We start from the raw sequence: 17,755 nt of genomic DNA, 5'->3' as shown, positions 1-17,755 counted from the left end.
CTGGACGTCATCATTGTCTTCTCTATATGTGCCTTTTACGCCAGTATCCGCCGCTTGACCTCTTGTCTTCCTTCGTCACTTTGTGGCTTTCGCAGGTCGTCGGGGGGACTCAGGCCTAGATTCATAGTTAATGAGTGGACTCAAGTCTAAGGCTTATATGCCATAAGTGGAGAGAGGCTCGGTCGCCTGTTGTGTCTTGACTCGGTGTTATACACATCTAGTACGACGGGTTGAGCATTAGAGGCTGGAGCAGTTTAATGGTCGCATGGGATCTACTCAAGCAATCCCCTATACGATCCACCTGGTGCCCTAAGCTGGCTCTGCCTCGCCTGACCCCTAGCTCAGTGTGAGGGGGTCTTCTGGTGGCGCACCTACCTAGGCGGGGCTCCCTCCATCCACTTTGATTCGTGGTCCCTGGTGGCATGAGGATTCGACCCCCGACAGTAGCCCTCGAGCCCCTGAGGGAAGTGTGCTTCCCCTTGGTGGCTCTTCTACAAATGGGCCATGCATCATTTACTCCCAGTGTTTCCCGATCATTACGCCTCGGGAGCGGTGCACAGAGAAACTATCGCCGATCTTATTAATGCAAGCTTTCGTAGCCTGCACGTTGGGAGTCGAATCATCGTCTTATGTCCCTCTTTGGTAGTGATGGTTTGGAGGCGTGTTGTTTCAGCGCCTCGGGTTTCTTCTTATAATTAGGCCTCTCGAGTGGCCTTGCTTTTCCATGCTCTCCCTATTTACCGAGAGAGGTGTAACTTCCTTCTTTGTTCTAGTGTCTCATGGATCCAGGCAAACGTTCGACGGATGATCGCCCTCGATGCTAACGCCTCTGGGCAGCGTATGATCGATTCAGGGCATGGATCTCCTCATCGTCGGGGAGTTTCATGTCCCGTCTTGTTTCTTACCTTTGTACGTTTCGTAAGCAGGTGATCTCAACGGGTCAGCGGAAGGGCCTCGTGATCTCGACGGGTCAGCGGAAGGGCCTCGGGGCGTCCTCTCGCCAAGGTGAGCCCCTGGCATGTGGCTCTCGAGGTTGCCGACGACGAGGTCGCCATTCTTCATGCCTGCCTGGAGGAGTTGGATCGTCGGTATGATATCCTGGTCTAGGTGGATTGTGTGATATCCTAGTCAAAGGCTTAATAGAATTAATAGAGTACACACACCAACGAGGTACATCTTTCTTGGAAGCATATCTCAAAATAACATTTGAGTTAAGTGTGCTTGTTCTAGAGCAATCTTGGGATAGGTGATCGACCGAAAAGTCTTCTTGAATGCGCATGAGTGAGGACAAAGTGCGTACAAAGACTCATGTTGGTCTGTGGGGATGGTCTATGATCCTAGAGTGTTGCCAGGAATAAGTACCACCGGTCTGAGAGTGGACGGAGTGTTACAAATGGTATCAGAGCTGACCCTCGTAGTTTTTATGGGCGTGTGTTGGCTAGGAGTTCGGATATATGGCGCATGTGGACTCAGAGTGGTCACGCGTCATGACATATGACGACACTAGACATACACACGTGACCAAGAGGGAAGGTTCCTAACTTGGGGTTGACCGACAAGTATATCGGTCGTCTAAGGGGGAGAAAATTATAATATTCTGGCCTAGGTGGATTTTGTGATATCCTGGTTCAAGGTTTAATAGAATTAATAGAGTACTCATAGCAATAAGGTGCATTTTCTTTTTTGAAAGTCTGTCTAAAAAACCTCTAGGTTAAGCATCCTTGGCCCAGAGCAATTTTGGGATGGGTGACCGACTAGTAAGTTTTTTTTGGGTGCGTATGAGTGAGGACAAAATGCGCATAAAAATGACCTATATTGATTCATGGGGATGATCTACGATCCTAGAGGATTGCTATGAGAGTCGTAAAGAGCCGCTCGTGCTGCCGCAAAACTACAGTGCCATCCACAAGTTCTAGGCACCTCCCATGCTACTGCAATGCCGCTCTGCCGCCCACAACCACAAGATCTAGTTCCAGGCGATCGCGCTACTACCGCACAGCTGTAGTGTCGTCCACAAGTTCTAGGCGACCGCTGGTGCTGCCACAATGTCGCCGCCACCCGCAAGATCTAGTTCCAAGCGACGCCCGCCATCTGCAAGGTTCGTCGTCCAGGTCTAGCTCTTATGCATCCGCTTGCATCAAGCACCAAAAAGATGAGCTCATCTTAAGATGGGCTTTTCTTGCATTAGGCTCGCGACGACTAATCGTGACTAGTCGATTGGGCAGTAGTTGTTAGGTTCAACTAAACGATTTTAAAATATTGGTTTTGAATTTAAGAATCAACTTGAATATAGAAAAAAATGAAAAACTTATTAAATGATAAATTGAACAAATTGAAATAGTTGTGTGAACTAAACCGAACCAACATTACCTGGGCATAGACCAAACCTTAGGTTTAGGATAGTAATTTGCACTTTAAAAAACGGCTGTCTGTAGTATCCACTATCCAATCATGAATTGGTGCAGGGTAAACTTTTTCTGACCTGTATTTATGTGCAGGTTAATGACAGGTTATATCTATTTAAGGAACATTATGTTACAGCACATTCGAGGATGTAGGGGGGAGGGGGACATGCGGGAGTACAATGGAAGCCATCGAGGAAGGGATCAGCGCAGAAAGCTCAGGGACAAGAGGGCAACGATGGCAGCCCACAAGAGGCCATTCCCCGCGTTGGAGCTGGACGCCGAGGAGGTATTGTCAGCCGCCTCTGGCGCTGGCGCGTCGGCGGTGATCACAGCTTTAACTGGAGGCAGCGGCGGGTCCACAACGTCGGAGGGTTGGAGCAATGGTGCCGGTGCTCCCGCCGGAGCCAGCGTCCCGGGGGCTGCCAGGTTCACCAGAGCGCCAGGTTGTGCAGGCAGGATCGAGTAGCTCAGGTTCAGGTTCATGTCACTGCATGGACTTCCTGCAGTGCAGTTTTTATAGATGGTAATTACTGGTGAACGTTCAGTATTCATAGCTGCCTGTCAGGCTGTCGGATACTACTCACTGAAGTACGAAGCCGCGGTGGCAGGGTAGTCCGTGACGAGCCCGTCGGCCAGCACCGCCCACGAGTAGGTAACGATCTCGATCGTCGGGTCAGCGAAGAAGTCGAAGCCGAGGTTCATGAACTCGTTCTTGAGCACGCCGAGGAAGACGGTGAGGTTGGCGTCCTGCAGGCTACTGACCGTGTCGGTGAAGTGCGTCATGAAGTACCCGGTGACCTGCGCCACCGAGTTCCGGTTGATCCTCACCGTGTCCGCGAACTTCTTGATGTCATCCACCGACGGCTTGGAGGCGCCGCTGATCTTGGCCTCGATGTTGAGCACCCTCCTGAACGTCGTGAACTTCTTGAACGCCGCGAGCACCGACGAGTCGTCGGACTGGATGAACACCTGCTGCTTGGTCTCCTTGTCGTAGCCCGCCTTGGTCAGCGCGCTGGACACCGCCTCCACCACGCCGATCCCTCTCTTGGCCAGGTACGAAGCATGCTGCATGTGTGCATCAGGGCATCAGGCACGCACAAGAACGCTTGACCGGTACGGTATTCACCTTAAAGAACCGTTTTTTCCCGATGAACAGACAGACCGACAGAAGCAACCCTAACTGAATGCTCACTTATCTATTACCTCTATTTCGATCAGTATACCGGTGATGTTGCTGGCCTTGGCCAAGTCCAAGAATTGGGGCACAGTCATCAGCTTGCCGGCATTCTTCGCTTGAGGATTTCTTTTCATGCCTGCCTGAGCAAACGGGGAGATGAGGTCGGCTGCTCAGATCAAGAGGGGGGAAGAAATAAACGGTTGTGAGTGCATGAGCAAATCTGGCATGACATTGTGCGGGGGGTAAGCAAACACATGTTCTTCACGTACGCTTCAAGGTCGCGATCTCACTCCATGACAGGTCGAACGAGAAGATGCCGGACTTGTTCTGGATCTCATGGACAGTGGAGGCCTTGGACGCGAAAGCGGTGGACGCGGTCGTGGAGCTGGACATGTCAGCGGACTGCATGCAGAAGGCCGTCCCGTCTTTTGACATCTGAACCGTGCAGTCTATGACGTCGGCGGCATCTTTGATCGCCTGCTGGTAGGCAAGGTCGGTGCTGCCGGCGAACATGCCGCTCGCGCCGTTGTGGGTGATGATCAACGGCCTGGTGTCCTCTAGATTTGTGCACGGGAGTAAGTAAGTACTCAACGACGACGATGGTGATAACAGTAGAAACAATTCATAGCTTGAGCTTACTTCCAGGAGGTGGTAGAGGATTGCCCTTGGAATGAGCCAAGCAAGCTGGGGGGAAAAAAGAGAGAGAAAAAAAAACTTGAGATTTTACAAAAGAGGGAGTGTGGTTTCAGCTCCTTTCAGTTCCTTCCAACATTGGATAGTTCTTACCAACAGCTCCTGATGCGGTGGGCGGGAAGTCCGTGATCACACCGTCGACAGAGAAGTCTGGATTGTCGATGAACTGCAAGTACTCGGCAGTGGGATCGTAGCTGTAGTTGTAGCTCAAGATGATATCGTTGGCAAACCCGGAGGCGTACACTTCCAGGCCGAGGGCATGAGCATCCTTGACCAAGCTGGTGGATGGCGCCAAGTACTGGTCCTTTTTCAGTGGCCAGATGTACGTCTTGGGCACAAGGACGCCAGCTGCAAACTCCTTGATGGACTTCAGATCTTTCAGGAGCTCCCCGTACGTTTTCTTGGTCGAAGGCTCCTCGACGTCTTCGTTGAGGAACCGGAAGATGAGCTTTGTCTTGGCGTTCCTGAGCTTCCCACTCAAGCTTTTCAGGAACCCAATCTCCGGCGAGGAGATGTACGTGAGGCTAAAATCTTTTGGTAGCTCTAGTATGTAGTCCTCGCTGCTTAACTTGTGCTCCATAAAGAATGAATTGTACTGCAAAAGTGAACAAATTAAAAGGTCGCATCACAGTTTATTTAGATGGTTGAGAGATGAGAAGAGGGGGAGGCTGACTGGAGTCAGCGCATTTTTACCTCTACATTCAGCCATATTTGAGGGGGGTGGAGTTCAACGACATCATCGAGCGTGTACATCCCAAAGGAGGCATCGAATGTGCTCGGGCGAGAAAAGATGTTCTGGATCACTGAGAGGAAAGCAAGGATGTCAAGGTCAAGCCAGTGCAATTCTGACAGGGGAAAACTGTGCTTCAGTTCTTAGTTTCGCTGCTTACAAGTGACGTTCTGAACCAGCTGCTCCGCGGTGAAATCTAGGGAGAACCAGCCATGGACATCCTCTCCCTGCAGCTTGTACGTCCTGTCCATCTTGGGGAAGATCTCAGCGACAGTCGTCGAGTTATCAAGGGTCAGCCCTGTCTTACAGAAGCCTATGCGGTCGCTTGAGAATTGTAGATCACATAACAGAACGACGTCAGGCAAGCTGGTAGACAAGGCAAGCTGGTAGGCCATCTGGCTCGAGTCAGGAAACAAACCAGAGAATCCTCCTCGAGCTACGACTTGAGGGGGACGACCTGTAGTGTAGGATGACACAGCAACATCAGCATTATTAATTAGCAGCCAAACCACATGGCCCGCCCGGCACTGCAATTGTACAAAAACAACACTTGGAATTTGATAGGTTACCGCTCAGAGTCTGCCATTTTGGCCCTGCTGTTGGAGGATTCAAAGCAGCACTGGCTCCATGAAGCAGCAGGAGGACCAGAAACATGCGAGGATAGCTTGCTCCCATTTGGCCAGGAGGAGCACCCTACATTACAGCGCATTAATGTCGTGAGCTCCTGAAAAACGCAGCAACAAGCGATCTGCTACTTTCTTTCTTTCTTTCTTTCTTCTTTGAGAGGAAAGAGATGCATCAGGTAGGTAGTTCAGGGGATTCTCTATTATTAAAACCTCCACCAGCTTGCTGGCTCCTCCGCGCTTGACGCGCGCGGAGGGCTATGGCGTGTGTGTTAAACATAGAAAGGTGTTATCTATCTATAGATAGATGGAAACCTTGATTCCTGTTTAGGCTGTGCCTCCGTGATTGTAGCACATGCATCCATGTAATCTTCTATCTATAAATATTGGAATACAGCCCCAAGAGAGCCTCTGCCGTGCTCTGGGCCACCAGAGCCAAGGCTATTTTCCTAAATCCCTAATATGCATTCTTCTTCCTCCACTTCCTCCTCCTCTATCATGTCGGCCACCCAGAACACCACTGTCAGACCTCGCCGGAGAAACAACCTCCTGTTGCCGGCGAGCTCACCCTGCAGGTTGCAGAGAAAATCGCGCACACACACAAACACAAGTGGAGACACTCTGATTTGGTGCTGTGAACAACGAACAGCTTTTTCAGACTCTATTCACTGGAATATAAAAGACTCAATAGAGAACGTGACCTACTACTTCCTAGAAACGGGGCACTAACACCCTGCCTGACGCCCCATAACCATCATGGGCAGCTGCCATCCCAACTGCCTTGCCTGGTGGATACATGGCGCAGTACGCGCTCTCCATGCGAACAAAACGCGCACGTCCGAGCCCACTACACGCACAGCCAACAACAGACCGTGCGACTGACTTCAGCTAACAGAAAATAAAACAAACACCAGCTAAAAGCACAAGGATTATTTTAACAATTCTCCTCCTAAGACTTGTGCATCTACTTACACTAGGCTTAGGCCAATCTTGGTGCAGAGTTCCTGGAACTTGACTTTGCCGAGTGGCTTGGTCAGAATATCCCCCAGCTGTTCTTCAGTACTGATGAACTTCACCTTGATTTGCCCTGAATTTTCATACTCCCGAATCAAATGAAATCTGGTATCAATATGCTTTGACCGGTCGTGATGCACTGGATTCTTAATCAGCGAGATAGTGGACTTGTTGTCCACCCTTAGCAAAGGTCTGCTTGTCTCTGAGTTCCTGATTTCAGCAAGCAGTCGTGCCAGCCAAACAGCTTGACATGCAGCAGTAGCAGCAGCGATGTACTCCGCCTCACAACTTGATAGCGCCACCACCTTCTGCTTAGTTGATTGCCAGCTGATTGGACTCCTCCCAAGAAAGAAAAGGATCCCAGATGTGCTCTTTCTGCCATCCAAGTCGCCAGCCATATCACTGTCACTATAGCCCAAGAGCTCATCACTCCCTCCATTTCTCCTTGAATAGAACAGGCCCCAATCTCTTGTCCCTGCTATGTACCTCAGGATCTGCTTCACAGCTGCAAGATGATCCATATGGGGCTCCTCCATAAATCTACTCACATATCCAACTGAATATGCCAAGTCAGGTCGAGTATTCACAAGGTATCTCAGGCTCCCTACCAAGCTTCTGTATTCAGTCACATTGATTTTTGAACTATCACTTTCCCTACTCAACTTCAGCTTAGGCTGCATCGGCACGGTGCAGGGATTGCAGTCCTCTAGACCACACTTCTCCAGAATTTTTCTTGCATAGCTTCCTTGAGACAACCTGATCCCAGCTTCTTCCTGCCTCACTTCAATACCCAGGTAATAAGATAGCAACCCAAGGTCACTCATCTTAAAAATCTTAGTCATTTCTGTCTTGAACTTCCTGATGCTGCTGCTGCTAGTGCCTGTGATCACCAGATCGTCAACATAGACACCTACAACCAGTCTCTCCGCATCTCTTCCACGGCAGTAGATAGCAGCCTCAGATGGACATCTCACAAATCCCAGAACACCCAGTTGTTCATCCAGTTTTTTATTCCATGCACGGGGAGCTTGATGCAAACCATAAAGAGCTTTGTGCAGTCGATATACCTTGTGTTCCTGTCCAGGTTGAGCAAACCCAGGCGCTTGCTGCACATACACCTCCTCCTGGAGGTCACCGTTCAAGAACGCTGTCTTGACGTCCATGTGATGGACTTGCCATCCCTCCTGCGCCGCCAACGCCAGCAGCAGCCGTACCGCTTCCAAGCGAGCGACCGGTGCAAACACCTCGTCGTAGTCGATTCCTTGGCGCTGAGCGTAGCCTTTTGCGACGAGCCGTGCTTTGTGCCGTACCACAGCACCGTGTTCATCCTTCTTGACTTTGAATACCCACTTGAGCCCAATGGCTCGCTGCCCAGATGGCAACTCAGTGAGTGTCCAGGTGTGGTTGTCCTCTATGGCGCGTAGTTCCTCCTCCATCGCTCGTCGCCAGCATGGGTCTTGCCCAGCATGTGCAAGCGACCCAGGCTCCTCCGCACTCACTGCAAAGAGTTGCTCGCTGTACAGTACGCGCACGGCGTACCCAGGTGGCGACGCAGCTCCGGTGACGTCCTCCACTGTTCGGAACCGCAGTGGTGCGTTGTCGTCGTGGTCGGCGTCCAGGTCTTCGTCTAACGCAGCAGGTGGTGTGGCGAACTGCACACCCGGAGAAGCTACTCCGGCCTCCCCTGGCGTTCCTGGTGGCGTCATATGCTGCATAGCAGCCACCGGTGCCCCCGCCTGGAGACCTCCTTGCCCCTCCACCACCCCAAATTGGATGGTGAACGTGTCGTCGCCGCCATGATCCGCGCCAGTGCCGGTCTTAGCTCCCTCCGACCAGTCCCACTGGGCGGACTCATCAAAGACCACGTCGCGCGTCACGTGCACGCGCTTCGTGGCCGGATCGTAGGCTCGATATGCCTTAGACCCGCGCTCGTACCCGACGAAAATCATCTTGCGGCCACGATCCTCCATCTTCTTCAGGTGCGGTGTCGTATTCTTGACATAGACAATGCACCCGAAGGTCTTCAGGTGGTGTACCGCCGGCTTCTTCCCGTACCACGCCTCGAACGGAGTCTTGCCTTCTACTGCCTTCGTCGGTACCCGGTTCAGGAGATACACGGCAGTGTTCACCGCCTCTCCCCAGAACCAAGCCGGCAGCCCCTTTGCCTTGAGCAGACAGCGTGCTGTGCCTGCCACCATGGCGTTCCGGCGCTCGACGACGCCGTTCTGTTGTGGGGAATACGGCGCTGTCAGCTGCCGGTGCACGCCGTCCGCCGCGCAGTACTCCATGAACTCCTTGGATGTGAACTCGCCACCACGATCCGTCCGGAGCGCCAGTAGCTTGCAGTCGGACTCAGCTTCTGCACGTACCTGGAACTCCTTGATGGCAGCCGCCGCTCGATCCTTGGACCGCAGCAGCGTCAGCCACATGAAGCGGCTCCGATCGTCGACGAGAAGCAGGAAGTAGGTGTTCCCGCTCGGTGTCGCCGGTGTCACGGGTCCACATAAGTCCCCGTGTACCAGCTCCAGTGCGCGGTCCGCCCGCCATTGTGTCTGGTCAGGGAACGCCGTCCGTCGCTGCTTGCCGGCGAGACACGCCTCACAAAGTGAGAAAATTGGAATTCTGCCATTATCAAACTTAGGATTCGCTTGAATGCCATTATAAGAACACGCTTCGTTAATACGCCATTCTCAAACACTGGCTTACAGACAAAATGCCATTTAGGGGGTTGTTTGACAAAATATAAATTGATCGGACTGTTTTACCCCTAAACCAAAACTATTGCAATCAATTTTGTTTTGTGCGTTCTCTATCTCATCTCTGCATCCTCCTTTTCTTATTCTGTCTCCTCTCGCTCGTTCTCTGTCTCCTCCTCTCTGCTCTCTGGACGGCGAGCCCACGACGAGCTCCACCATGGTGTTGGCCGGCTCCCCACGGCTCCTCAAACACCCCATACGGGCACCTTGTACGTTGTACCACTGATTTCGACACCTGCACTCACGAGCATGTAATACCAATGTGGAATACACACACTTGGGCAAGGTAGGGAAGAACGAATGACGTGACTGTAAGTGGGGTAGGCAGGAACCTGAATGAGATCGACGTGAGGGAAAGCCTTGACGAAATCGTCGATGAGCCTGCGGCTGGACGGCGCTGCACCGGTTGACACTTGCACCAAGCATTCCAACGGCATTGCCGCTGGCTTGGTGGTGTGCACCAGCGCCGCCATGATGGGCGGAACGATCGGGAAGTGCGTGACTTTGAATCTGCGAATGGCCTTAACGGCTTCGCCTGCGTTGAACCTCTTCATGACGACCACCATGGAACCGAGCGAGAGAAGTCCCACGGCGAAGAGCGAGAGTCCGTAGACGTGGAACATGGGCAGCGCCGCCAGGTAGACATTGTCACAAGCAGGTGCGGCGTACTGCGAGGCCTCGAAGCGCACAAAGAGCTCGACCGTGGCGATGAGGTTGCGGTGCGTGAGCACGACGCCCTTGCTCTGGCCGCCCGTCCCCGACGAGTAGAGGATGGCGGCCGCGTCGTCCTGGCGTACCGAAGGGCCCGACAGTGGCTCGGAATCGAGCAGCAGCAACTCGGGGAAGGGCGCGAACTCGGGGGCGCCGTCGCCCACGAGGTGGAAGGCGTCGGGGACGAGGACGACCGGGACGCGCAACGGCGATAGCTTCTCGACGTTGTCGGGCGTGGCGAACACGAGGGCGGGGCTGGTGTCCCGAACCCTAGCGATGGAGTTCGGCAGAGCGAGGAGCACGACGTCCCCCTCGCGGAGGCCCTGACGGCGGTGGAGCTCGCCGTGGTGGAGCGTTGCAACAGTTTTGGTTTAGGGGTAAAATAGTCCGATCAATTGATATTTTGTCAAATAACCCCCTAAATGACATTTTGTCTGTAAGCTAGTGTTTGAGAATGGCGTATTAACGAAGCACGTTCTCATAATGGCATTCGAGCGAATCCTAGATTTGATAATGGCAGAATTCCAATTTTCTCCTCACAAAGTTGGTCCACCTGCTCGATGGATGGCAGTCCACGAACGAGCTCCTCCCGCGCCATCTTCCTCAGCGCCAGCATGTTGATGTGGCCGAGCCTGGCATGCCACCGCCAGGCACTTTCTTCGCCGCGCGCTGCCAGGCACACCGGCCGTGCCACGTCGACGTTGAGCACATACAGCCGGTTGCCTGCGCGTGGGATCCTTGCCAGCAGTCGCCCCTCAGGCTCCCGAATCTCCATGCCACCGCGCCGGAGGTGGACGTCGTAGTCGGCCTCCTCCAACTGGCCGAGGCTCACGATATTCGCCGTGAGTCGCGGGATGTAGTAAACGCCGGTGAAAGAGCGATGCTCGCCATTCTTGCACTTGAACAGCACGGTCCCGCGCCCTTCAATCTCCGCCATGGAGTCATCGCCGAACCACACCGACCCAGACACCGCCGTGTCCAGATCCGCGAACGCCGCCCGAGACCCCGTCATGTGGTTCGTGGCCCCGGTGTCGCAGATCCAGGACGTAGGGTCCCGCTGCTCCTTCGCGCCGAGCTGCACGAACACCTTTCCCTCCTGTAGCTGGATCCGCCCATCAGAGCTCGCCGCCGTGGCCTCCTGCGATGAACAGCTCGCCACTGCACTGGGCGCGCCGAGGACCTCATCATGCGGAGGTGGAGAGTAGGGGCTCGACGGGGATGAGGTGCGCGACGGGGCTGGAGACACCGGTGGCGGCGCAGTGGCGGATCCCGCCGGCGGTGGTGGAGGCGCGGATCCGGCCGGTGGGGGCAGTGGAGGAGGCGCGGATCCGGCCGGTGGGGGCAGAGGTGGAGGCGCGGATCCTCCCGGCGGCGGTGGAGTCGCGGATCCTCCCGGCGGCGGTGGAGTCGCGGACCTTGCTGGCGGGGATCGACGCAGTGGTGCGGTCCTCAACAGCATGAGCGCCTCCTCCTCCTGGGCCATGTGGGCCGCCTCTTGCTTGGGCCTTGCCTTGCAATCACGAGCCCAGTGGCCGGTTTGCCCACACTTCCTGCACTGGTCACGGCCTAGCTTGCGGCCGGGTCCCGTGCCTGTTCTGCCGCTCGACGCAGGCACGCCGCGACGTGGATGCCGCCGCCGGTCACCGGATTTAGACGTGCCAGCGTCTCCTCCCTTCTGCTGCTCCTTCCGCCGCGCCTCCCACTGCTCCTCCGTTAGGTACAGTTTACCCCCCGTCGAAGGTGGTGGTGCATCGTCAGCATCCTCGGCCGCTTTCAGCCGGCCGGTGATGTCCTCCACCGTGAGGGTCGAGACATCCAATAGAGTCTCGATAGAAATTACTAGCTGCTTAGCTGCTTGTACCTTGGACGCGCGATCCGAAGATACTTCTCCACCACCTTCTCTGGAGACTCCGGGTCACCAAGCATGGCGAGCTGCGCGACGACGTCGGTGAGCCGAAGTGCGAATGCCTCCACCGACTCGCTGTCTCGGAACGAGAGCATCTCGTACTCGCGACGTAGCCTCTGTGCCGTCGATTTCCTCACGCGTTCGTCGCCGATTCGCAGCGTCTTCAGAGCTTCCCAGGCATCCTTTGCCGTCGGTTTGACGGCCAAGGTGGAGACCATCTCCGACGGCGCGGCGCTGCAGATGACGTCGAGCGCCATCCGATCGTGATGGTCGTCGACGTCGCCGATCTCCACAGCTTCCCATAACCCGCGCGCTTGCATCTTCACCTTCATCAGTAACGCCCAATCGTTGTAGTTCGTCTTCGTGAGAGTCGGATAAGTGGTCGTTCCAGGCGCCACGACGCGCTCCACAACGCGCTCGACGACGACCTCGCGAGTCCGCGTCCGTCGCGGCGGTGAACGCCCTCGCCGGTACTGCGGCGTCCTAGAGCGCTCCGGCGGCAGGGACATTGTCACCTTCCTCCAACCTCGGCTCCGATACCACGTGTCAGACCTCGCCGGAGAAACAACCTCCTGTTGCCGGCGAGCTCACCCTGCAGGTTGCAGAGAAAATCGCGCACACACACAAACACAAGTGGAGACACTCTGATTTGGTGCTGTGAACAACGAACAGCTTTTTCAGACTCTATTCACTGGAATATAAAAGACTCAATAGAGAACGTGACCTACTACTTCCTAGAAACGGGGCACTAACACCCTGCCTGACGCCCCATAACCATCATGGGCAGCTGCCATCCCAACTGCCTTGCCTGGTGGATACATGGCGCAGTACGCGCTCTCCATGCGAACAAAACACGCACGTCCGAGCCCACTACACGCACAGCCAACAACAGACCGTGCGACTGACTTCAGCTAACAGAAAATAAAACAAACACCAGCTAAAAGCACAAGGATTATTTTAACAACCACCACGATCCCCAGTGGCGAAGAACGCGCCAAAATCAAGGTGTTGCTAACGCAAAATCACAACGCGGTCTGCAGGTGATCTAAAAGAAAGCTCAGGAGGAGACAAATGTTGTTACTGCAGCAGATCAAAACTACAGCAATAAAAGTTAAGCTAATATCAAAATTATTTAAAAAACAAATCTGGAAGTTAGTGCTAGGCATTCGGTCTATTAGGGTAATTTGGTTCGGTCTAATCGGATTTGTGAAATTTCGGGTTCTGAAAAATTAGAACCGAAATTTTCGAAATAATTTTAGGAACCGAACCCGAATAGACTCACAATTTCAGTTCGGTCTATTCGGTCCACTGAATAGACCCGAATAGTAGAGACTAGTATTTTTTGTTAAAATATATACAATAAATAATAATTAGAGGTAGTGTATTACAACAAGTGACTATAAAAAATAACATACAAAGATATATATATATTATTAAGATGATATCATAATTTTTACCTAATAAGTTCATAAATCATATAATAATACCATCACATATTAAGATATTTTCATATTCGGGTTTAAAAGGTTAGGAACCGAATCCAAACTCATATCCCAAAATATAGCTCATATAGGAACCGAACCTGAATCCGAAAATTCGAATAGATCGACAATTCGGTCTATTCAGGTTAAGTTCGGGTTCCGATTTTAAAATGTCCACCCGTACATTCGGTCTATTCAGGTTAAACCGCGACAATTCGGTCTATTCAGGTTATTCTGGCCCAAGGTTTAATAGGATTGATAGAATACTCATACCAACAAGATGTATCTTCTTTTTCGAAAGTCTATCTCGAAATAACCTTCAAGTTAAGTGTGCTTGGCCTAGAGCAATTTTGGGATGAGTGACTGACCGGAAAGTCTTCCCGGGTGCGCAAGAGTGGGGACAAAGTGCGCACAAAAGACTTGTGATGGTTTGTGGGGATGGTTTATGGTTCTAGAGGGATGCTAGGAGTAAGTATCGTTGGTCCAGGAGTGGACGAGGTGTTACAAATGGTATTAGAACCGACCCTCGCGGTTTCACGGGCGTGCGTGCTATGGGTTCGGATATATGGCGCTTGGCACATATGGGTCCGGAGTGGTCACATAGCAGTCATATGATGACACTAGACACACAGACGTGGCCAAGAGGGGGGATTCTGGCTTGGGGTTGATCGACGAGGACGTCGATCTTCTAAGGGGTGGGATTGTGTGATATCCTGACCCAAGGCTTAATATGATTGATACAATACTCATAACAACAATGTGCATCTTCTTTTTCGGAAGCCTGTATCGAAAGAACCTTCATGTTAAGCGTGTTTGGCCTAGAACAATTTTGGGATGGGTGTCCGACCGGGAATGAAAGGGAATTAGGCTTACACCGAGTTCCTAAATAGTTTTGGTGGTTGAATCGTCCAACACAAAACAAATTGGACTAACTAGTTTGCTCTAGATTATATGTTCTACAGGTGCCAAAGGTTCATATACAACTATACTAAATCGACTGTCCGGAATACCGTAGATTATTCCGGACAGGAGAAGCTTTTTGGAAAAACAGGCCAAGCGCGGACCGTCCGGGCTCTTGCGGCGGACCGTCCGCGACATCGGAATACCCCTCGGACAGAACCAATGCAAAAACACAAGTTTCCACTACAGACTGTCCGGAGGAAAAGCAAAGACCGTCCGAGCCCTCGCGCGGACCGTCCGGCCTCAGGCGCGGACCGTCCGGTCGGTAAGAAACCGAAAAACCCGAAGGTGACGGGTTCGGAGAAATGAATTATAGGGGGCCTCGCGGACCGTCCGGGGTGCACGACCGGACCGTCCGCGACTGGCTCTGTCTGACATCTGACGACGCATTAAATGCAATATAGCCGTTGATATAGCCGTTACTGCTGACCGTTGCGTTTTCAGCCGTTGATCAACAAGGGCGGACCGTCCGGACCTGACTCGCGGACCGTCCGCGCTCAGCAGAAAGGTGCAACGGCTAGGAAGTGGTTGGGGGCTATAAATACCACCCCAACCACCTCCATTCAAAACATCCAAGCATTCCAACCTTCAACATTCAATACAAGAGCTAGCAATCCATTCCAAGACACATTCAAAGCCTCCATCTCTCCAAGTTTCACAATTGAGAAAAGAGATCATTAGTGATTAGTGACTTGAGAGAGAAAGTGATCCGTGTGTTATTTGTCGCTCTTGTCGCTTGGCTTTTGCAATCGTGCTTTCTTGATTCTTTCATCGCAATCAAACTCACTTGTAATTGAGGCAAGAGACACCAAACTTGTGGTGGTCCTTGTGGGAACTTTGTGTTCCAAGTAATTGAGAAGAGAAAGCTCACTCGGTCCGAGGGATCGTTTGAGAGAGGGAAGGGTTGAAAGAGACCCGGCCTTTGTGGCCTCCTCAACGGGGAGTAGGTTTGCAAGAACCGAACCTCGGTAAAACAAATATCCGTGTCTCACTTGCTTATTCGCTTGAGATATGTTTTCCATCCTCTCTCGCGGACTCGTTTCTTTATTACTAACGCTAACCCCGGCTTGTAGTTGTGTTTATATTTGTAAATTTCAGTTTCGCCCTATTCACCCCCCCTCTAGGCGACTATCAATTGGTATCAGAGCCCGGTGCTTCATTAGAGCCTAACCGCTCGAAGTGATGTCGGGAGATCACGCCAAGAAGGAGATGGAGACCGGCGAAAAGCCCACTACAAGCCACGGGAGCACTTCGTCGGAAGAGTCCCGCACCAAAAGGAGGGAGAAGAAGAAGAGCTCCTCCAACAAAGGGAAGGAGAAGAAATCTTCTTCTCACCACAAAGAGAAGAAGGAAAAATCTTCTTCCCACAAGCCGCATCGGAAAGGCGACAAGCACAAGAGGATGAGGAAGGTGGTCTACTACGAGACCGACACTTCATCAACTTCTACCTCCGACTCCGATGCGCCCTCCGTCACTTCTAAGCGCCAAGAGCGCAAGAAGTATAGTAAGATCCCCCTACGCTACCCTCGCATTTCCAAACATACACCTTTACTTTCCGTCCCATTGGGCAAACCACCAACTTTTGATGGTGAAGATTACGCTAGGTGGAGCGATTTAATGCGATTTCATCTAACCTCGCTCCACAAAAGCATATGGGATGTTGTTGAGTTTGGTGCGCAGGTACCATCTATAGGGGATGAGAACTATGATGAGGATGAGGTGGCCCAAATCGAGCACTTAAACTCTCAAGCGACAACGATACTCCTCGCCTCTTTAAGTAGAGAAGAGTATAACAAAGTGCAAGGGTTGAAGAGCGCCAAGGAGATTTGGGATGTGCTCAAAACTGCGCACGAGGGAGATGAGCTCACCAAGATCACCAAGCGGGAAACGATCGAGGGGGAGCTCGGTCGGTTCCGGCTTCACAAAGGGGAGGAGCCACAACACATGTACAACCGGCTCAAGACTTTGGTGAACCAAGTGCGCAACCTCGGGAGCAAGAAGTGGGACGACCACGAAGTGGTAAATGTTATTTTAAGATCTCTCATTTTTCTTAATCCCACTCAAGTTCAATTGATTCGTGGCAATCCTAGATATACTAAAATGACCCCCGAGGAAGTTATCGGGCATTTTGTAAGTTTTGAGTGCATGATAGAAGGCTCGAGGAAAATCAACGAGCTTGGCGACCCATCCGAAGCACAACCCGTTGCATTCAAGGCAACGGAGGAGAAGAAGGAGGAGTCTACACCAAGTCGACAACCAATAGATGCCTCCAAACTCGACAATGAGGAAATGGCGCTCGTCATCAAGAGCTTCCGCCAAATCCTCAAGCAAAGGAGGGGGAAGGATTACAAGTCCCGCTCCAAGAAGGTTTGCTACAAGTGTGGTAAGCCCGGTCATTTTATTGCTAAATGTCCTATATCTAGTGACAGTGACCGAGGCGACGACAAGAAGGGGAGAAGAAAGGAGAAGAAAAGGTACTACAAGAAGAAGGGCGGCGATGCCCATGTTTGTCGGGAATGGGATTCCGACGAAAGCTCAAGCGACTCCTCCGACGACGAGGACGCCGCCAACATCGCCGTCACCAAGGGACTCCTCTTCCCCAACGTCGGCCACAAGTGCCTCATGGCAAAGGACGGCAAAAAGAAGGTTAAATCTAAATCCTCCACTAAATATGAATCCTCTAGTGATGACAATGCTAGTGATGAGGAAGATAATTTACGTTCCCTCTTTGCCAACCTTAACGTAGCTCAAAAGGAAAAATTGAATGAATTGGTTAGTGCTATTCATGAAAAGGATGACCTTTTGGATTCCCAAGAGGATTGTCTAATTAAAGAAAACAAAAAACATGTTAAGGTTAAGAAGGCTTATGCTCTTGAAATTGAGAAATGTGAAAAATTATCTAGTGAGCTAAGCACTTGTCGTGAGATGATTGACAACCTTAGAAATGAAAATGCTATTTTAAGTGCTAAGGTTGATTCTCATGTTTGTAATGTTTCAATTCCCAATCCTAGAGATAATAATGATGATTTGCTTGCTAGGATTGAAGAATTAAACATTTCTCTTGCTAGCCTTAGATTAGAGAATGAAAATTTGATTGCTAAGGCTAAAGATTTTGATGTTTGCAAAATTACAATTGCCGATCTTAGAGATAAGAATGATATACTTCATGCTAAGATTGTTGAACTTAATTCTTGCAAACTGAAAGGGAATTAGGCTTACACCTAGTTCCTAAATAATTTTGGTGGTTGAATTGCCCAACACAAATATTGGACTGACTAGTTTGCTCTAGTGTATAAGTT

The 17,755-nt window shown here is 51.7% G+C and overlaps 1 protein-coding gene across 6 annotated transcripts in view; it reads right to left on the bottom strand.

Annotated features, from left to right (window-relative positions):
* Window positions 1-2,377: 2,377 nt before the first annotated feature.
* LOC100304242 (uncharacterized) overlaps window positions 2,378-17,755 on the bottom strand; it is a 32,084-nt gene continuing 16,706 nt past the window's right edge. The window contains exons 1-11 of one of the 6 annotated variants that reach the window (XM_020551618.3): window positions 9,012-10,480; window positions 5,575-5,698; window positions 5,424-5,462; window positions 5,166-5,329; window positions 4,969-5,078; window positions 4,369-4,870; window positions 4,222-4,266; window positions 3,852-4,139; window positions 3,609-3,748; window positions 2,990-3,470; window positions 2,378-2,905 (exon numbers count right to left, since the gene is read on the bottom strand). In XM_020551618.3, coding sequence (XP_020407207.1) covers window positions 2,607-2,905; window positions 2,990-3,470; window positions 3,609-3,748; window positions 3,852-4,139; window positions 4,222-4,266; window positions 4,369-4,870; window positions 4,969-5,078; window positions 5,166-5,329; window positions 5,424-5,462; window positions 5,575-5,698; window positions 9,012-9,189 — 2,370 coding nt within the window. In that variant the 5' untranslated portion in view covers window positions 9,190-10,480 and the 3' untranslated portion in view covers window positions 2,378-2,606. Of the gene's footprint in view, window positions 2,906-2,989; window positions 3,471-3,608; window positions 3,749-3,851; window positions 4,140-4,221; window positions 4,267-4,368; window positions 4,871-4,968; window positions 5,079-5,165; window positions 5,463-5,574; window positions 5,699-5,943; window positions 8,574-9,011; window positions 10,481-10,662; window positions 11,698-17,755 lie in introns of those variants that run through there. The other 5 variants (XM_035966988.1, XM_020551620.3, XM_020551617.3 and 2 more) reach the window with 5 other exon arrangements.

This window comes from Zea mays, chromosome 4 (assembly GCF_902167145.1).
Source record: "Zea mays cultivar B73 chromosome 4, Zm-B73-REFERENCE-NAM-5.0, whole genome shotgun sequence".
In the NCBI taxonomy this organism is placed as follows: Eukaryota; Viridiplantae; Streptophyta; class Magnoliopsida; order Poales; family Poaceae; genus Zea; species Zea mays.
This window is presented reverse-complemented; position numbering and strand designations above follow the sequence as displayed.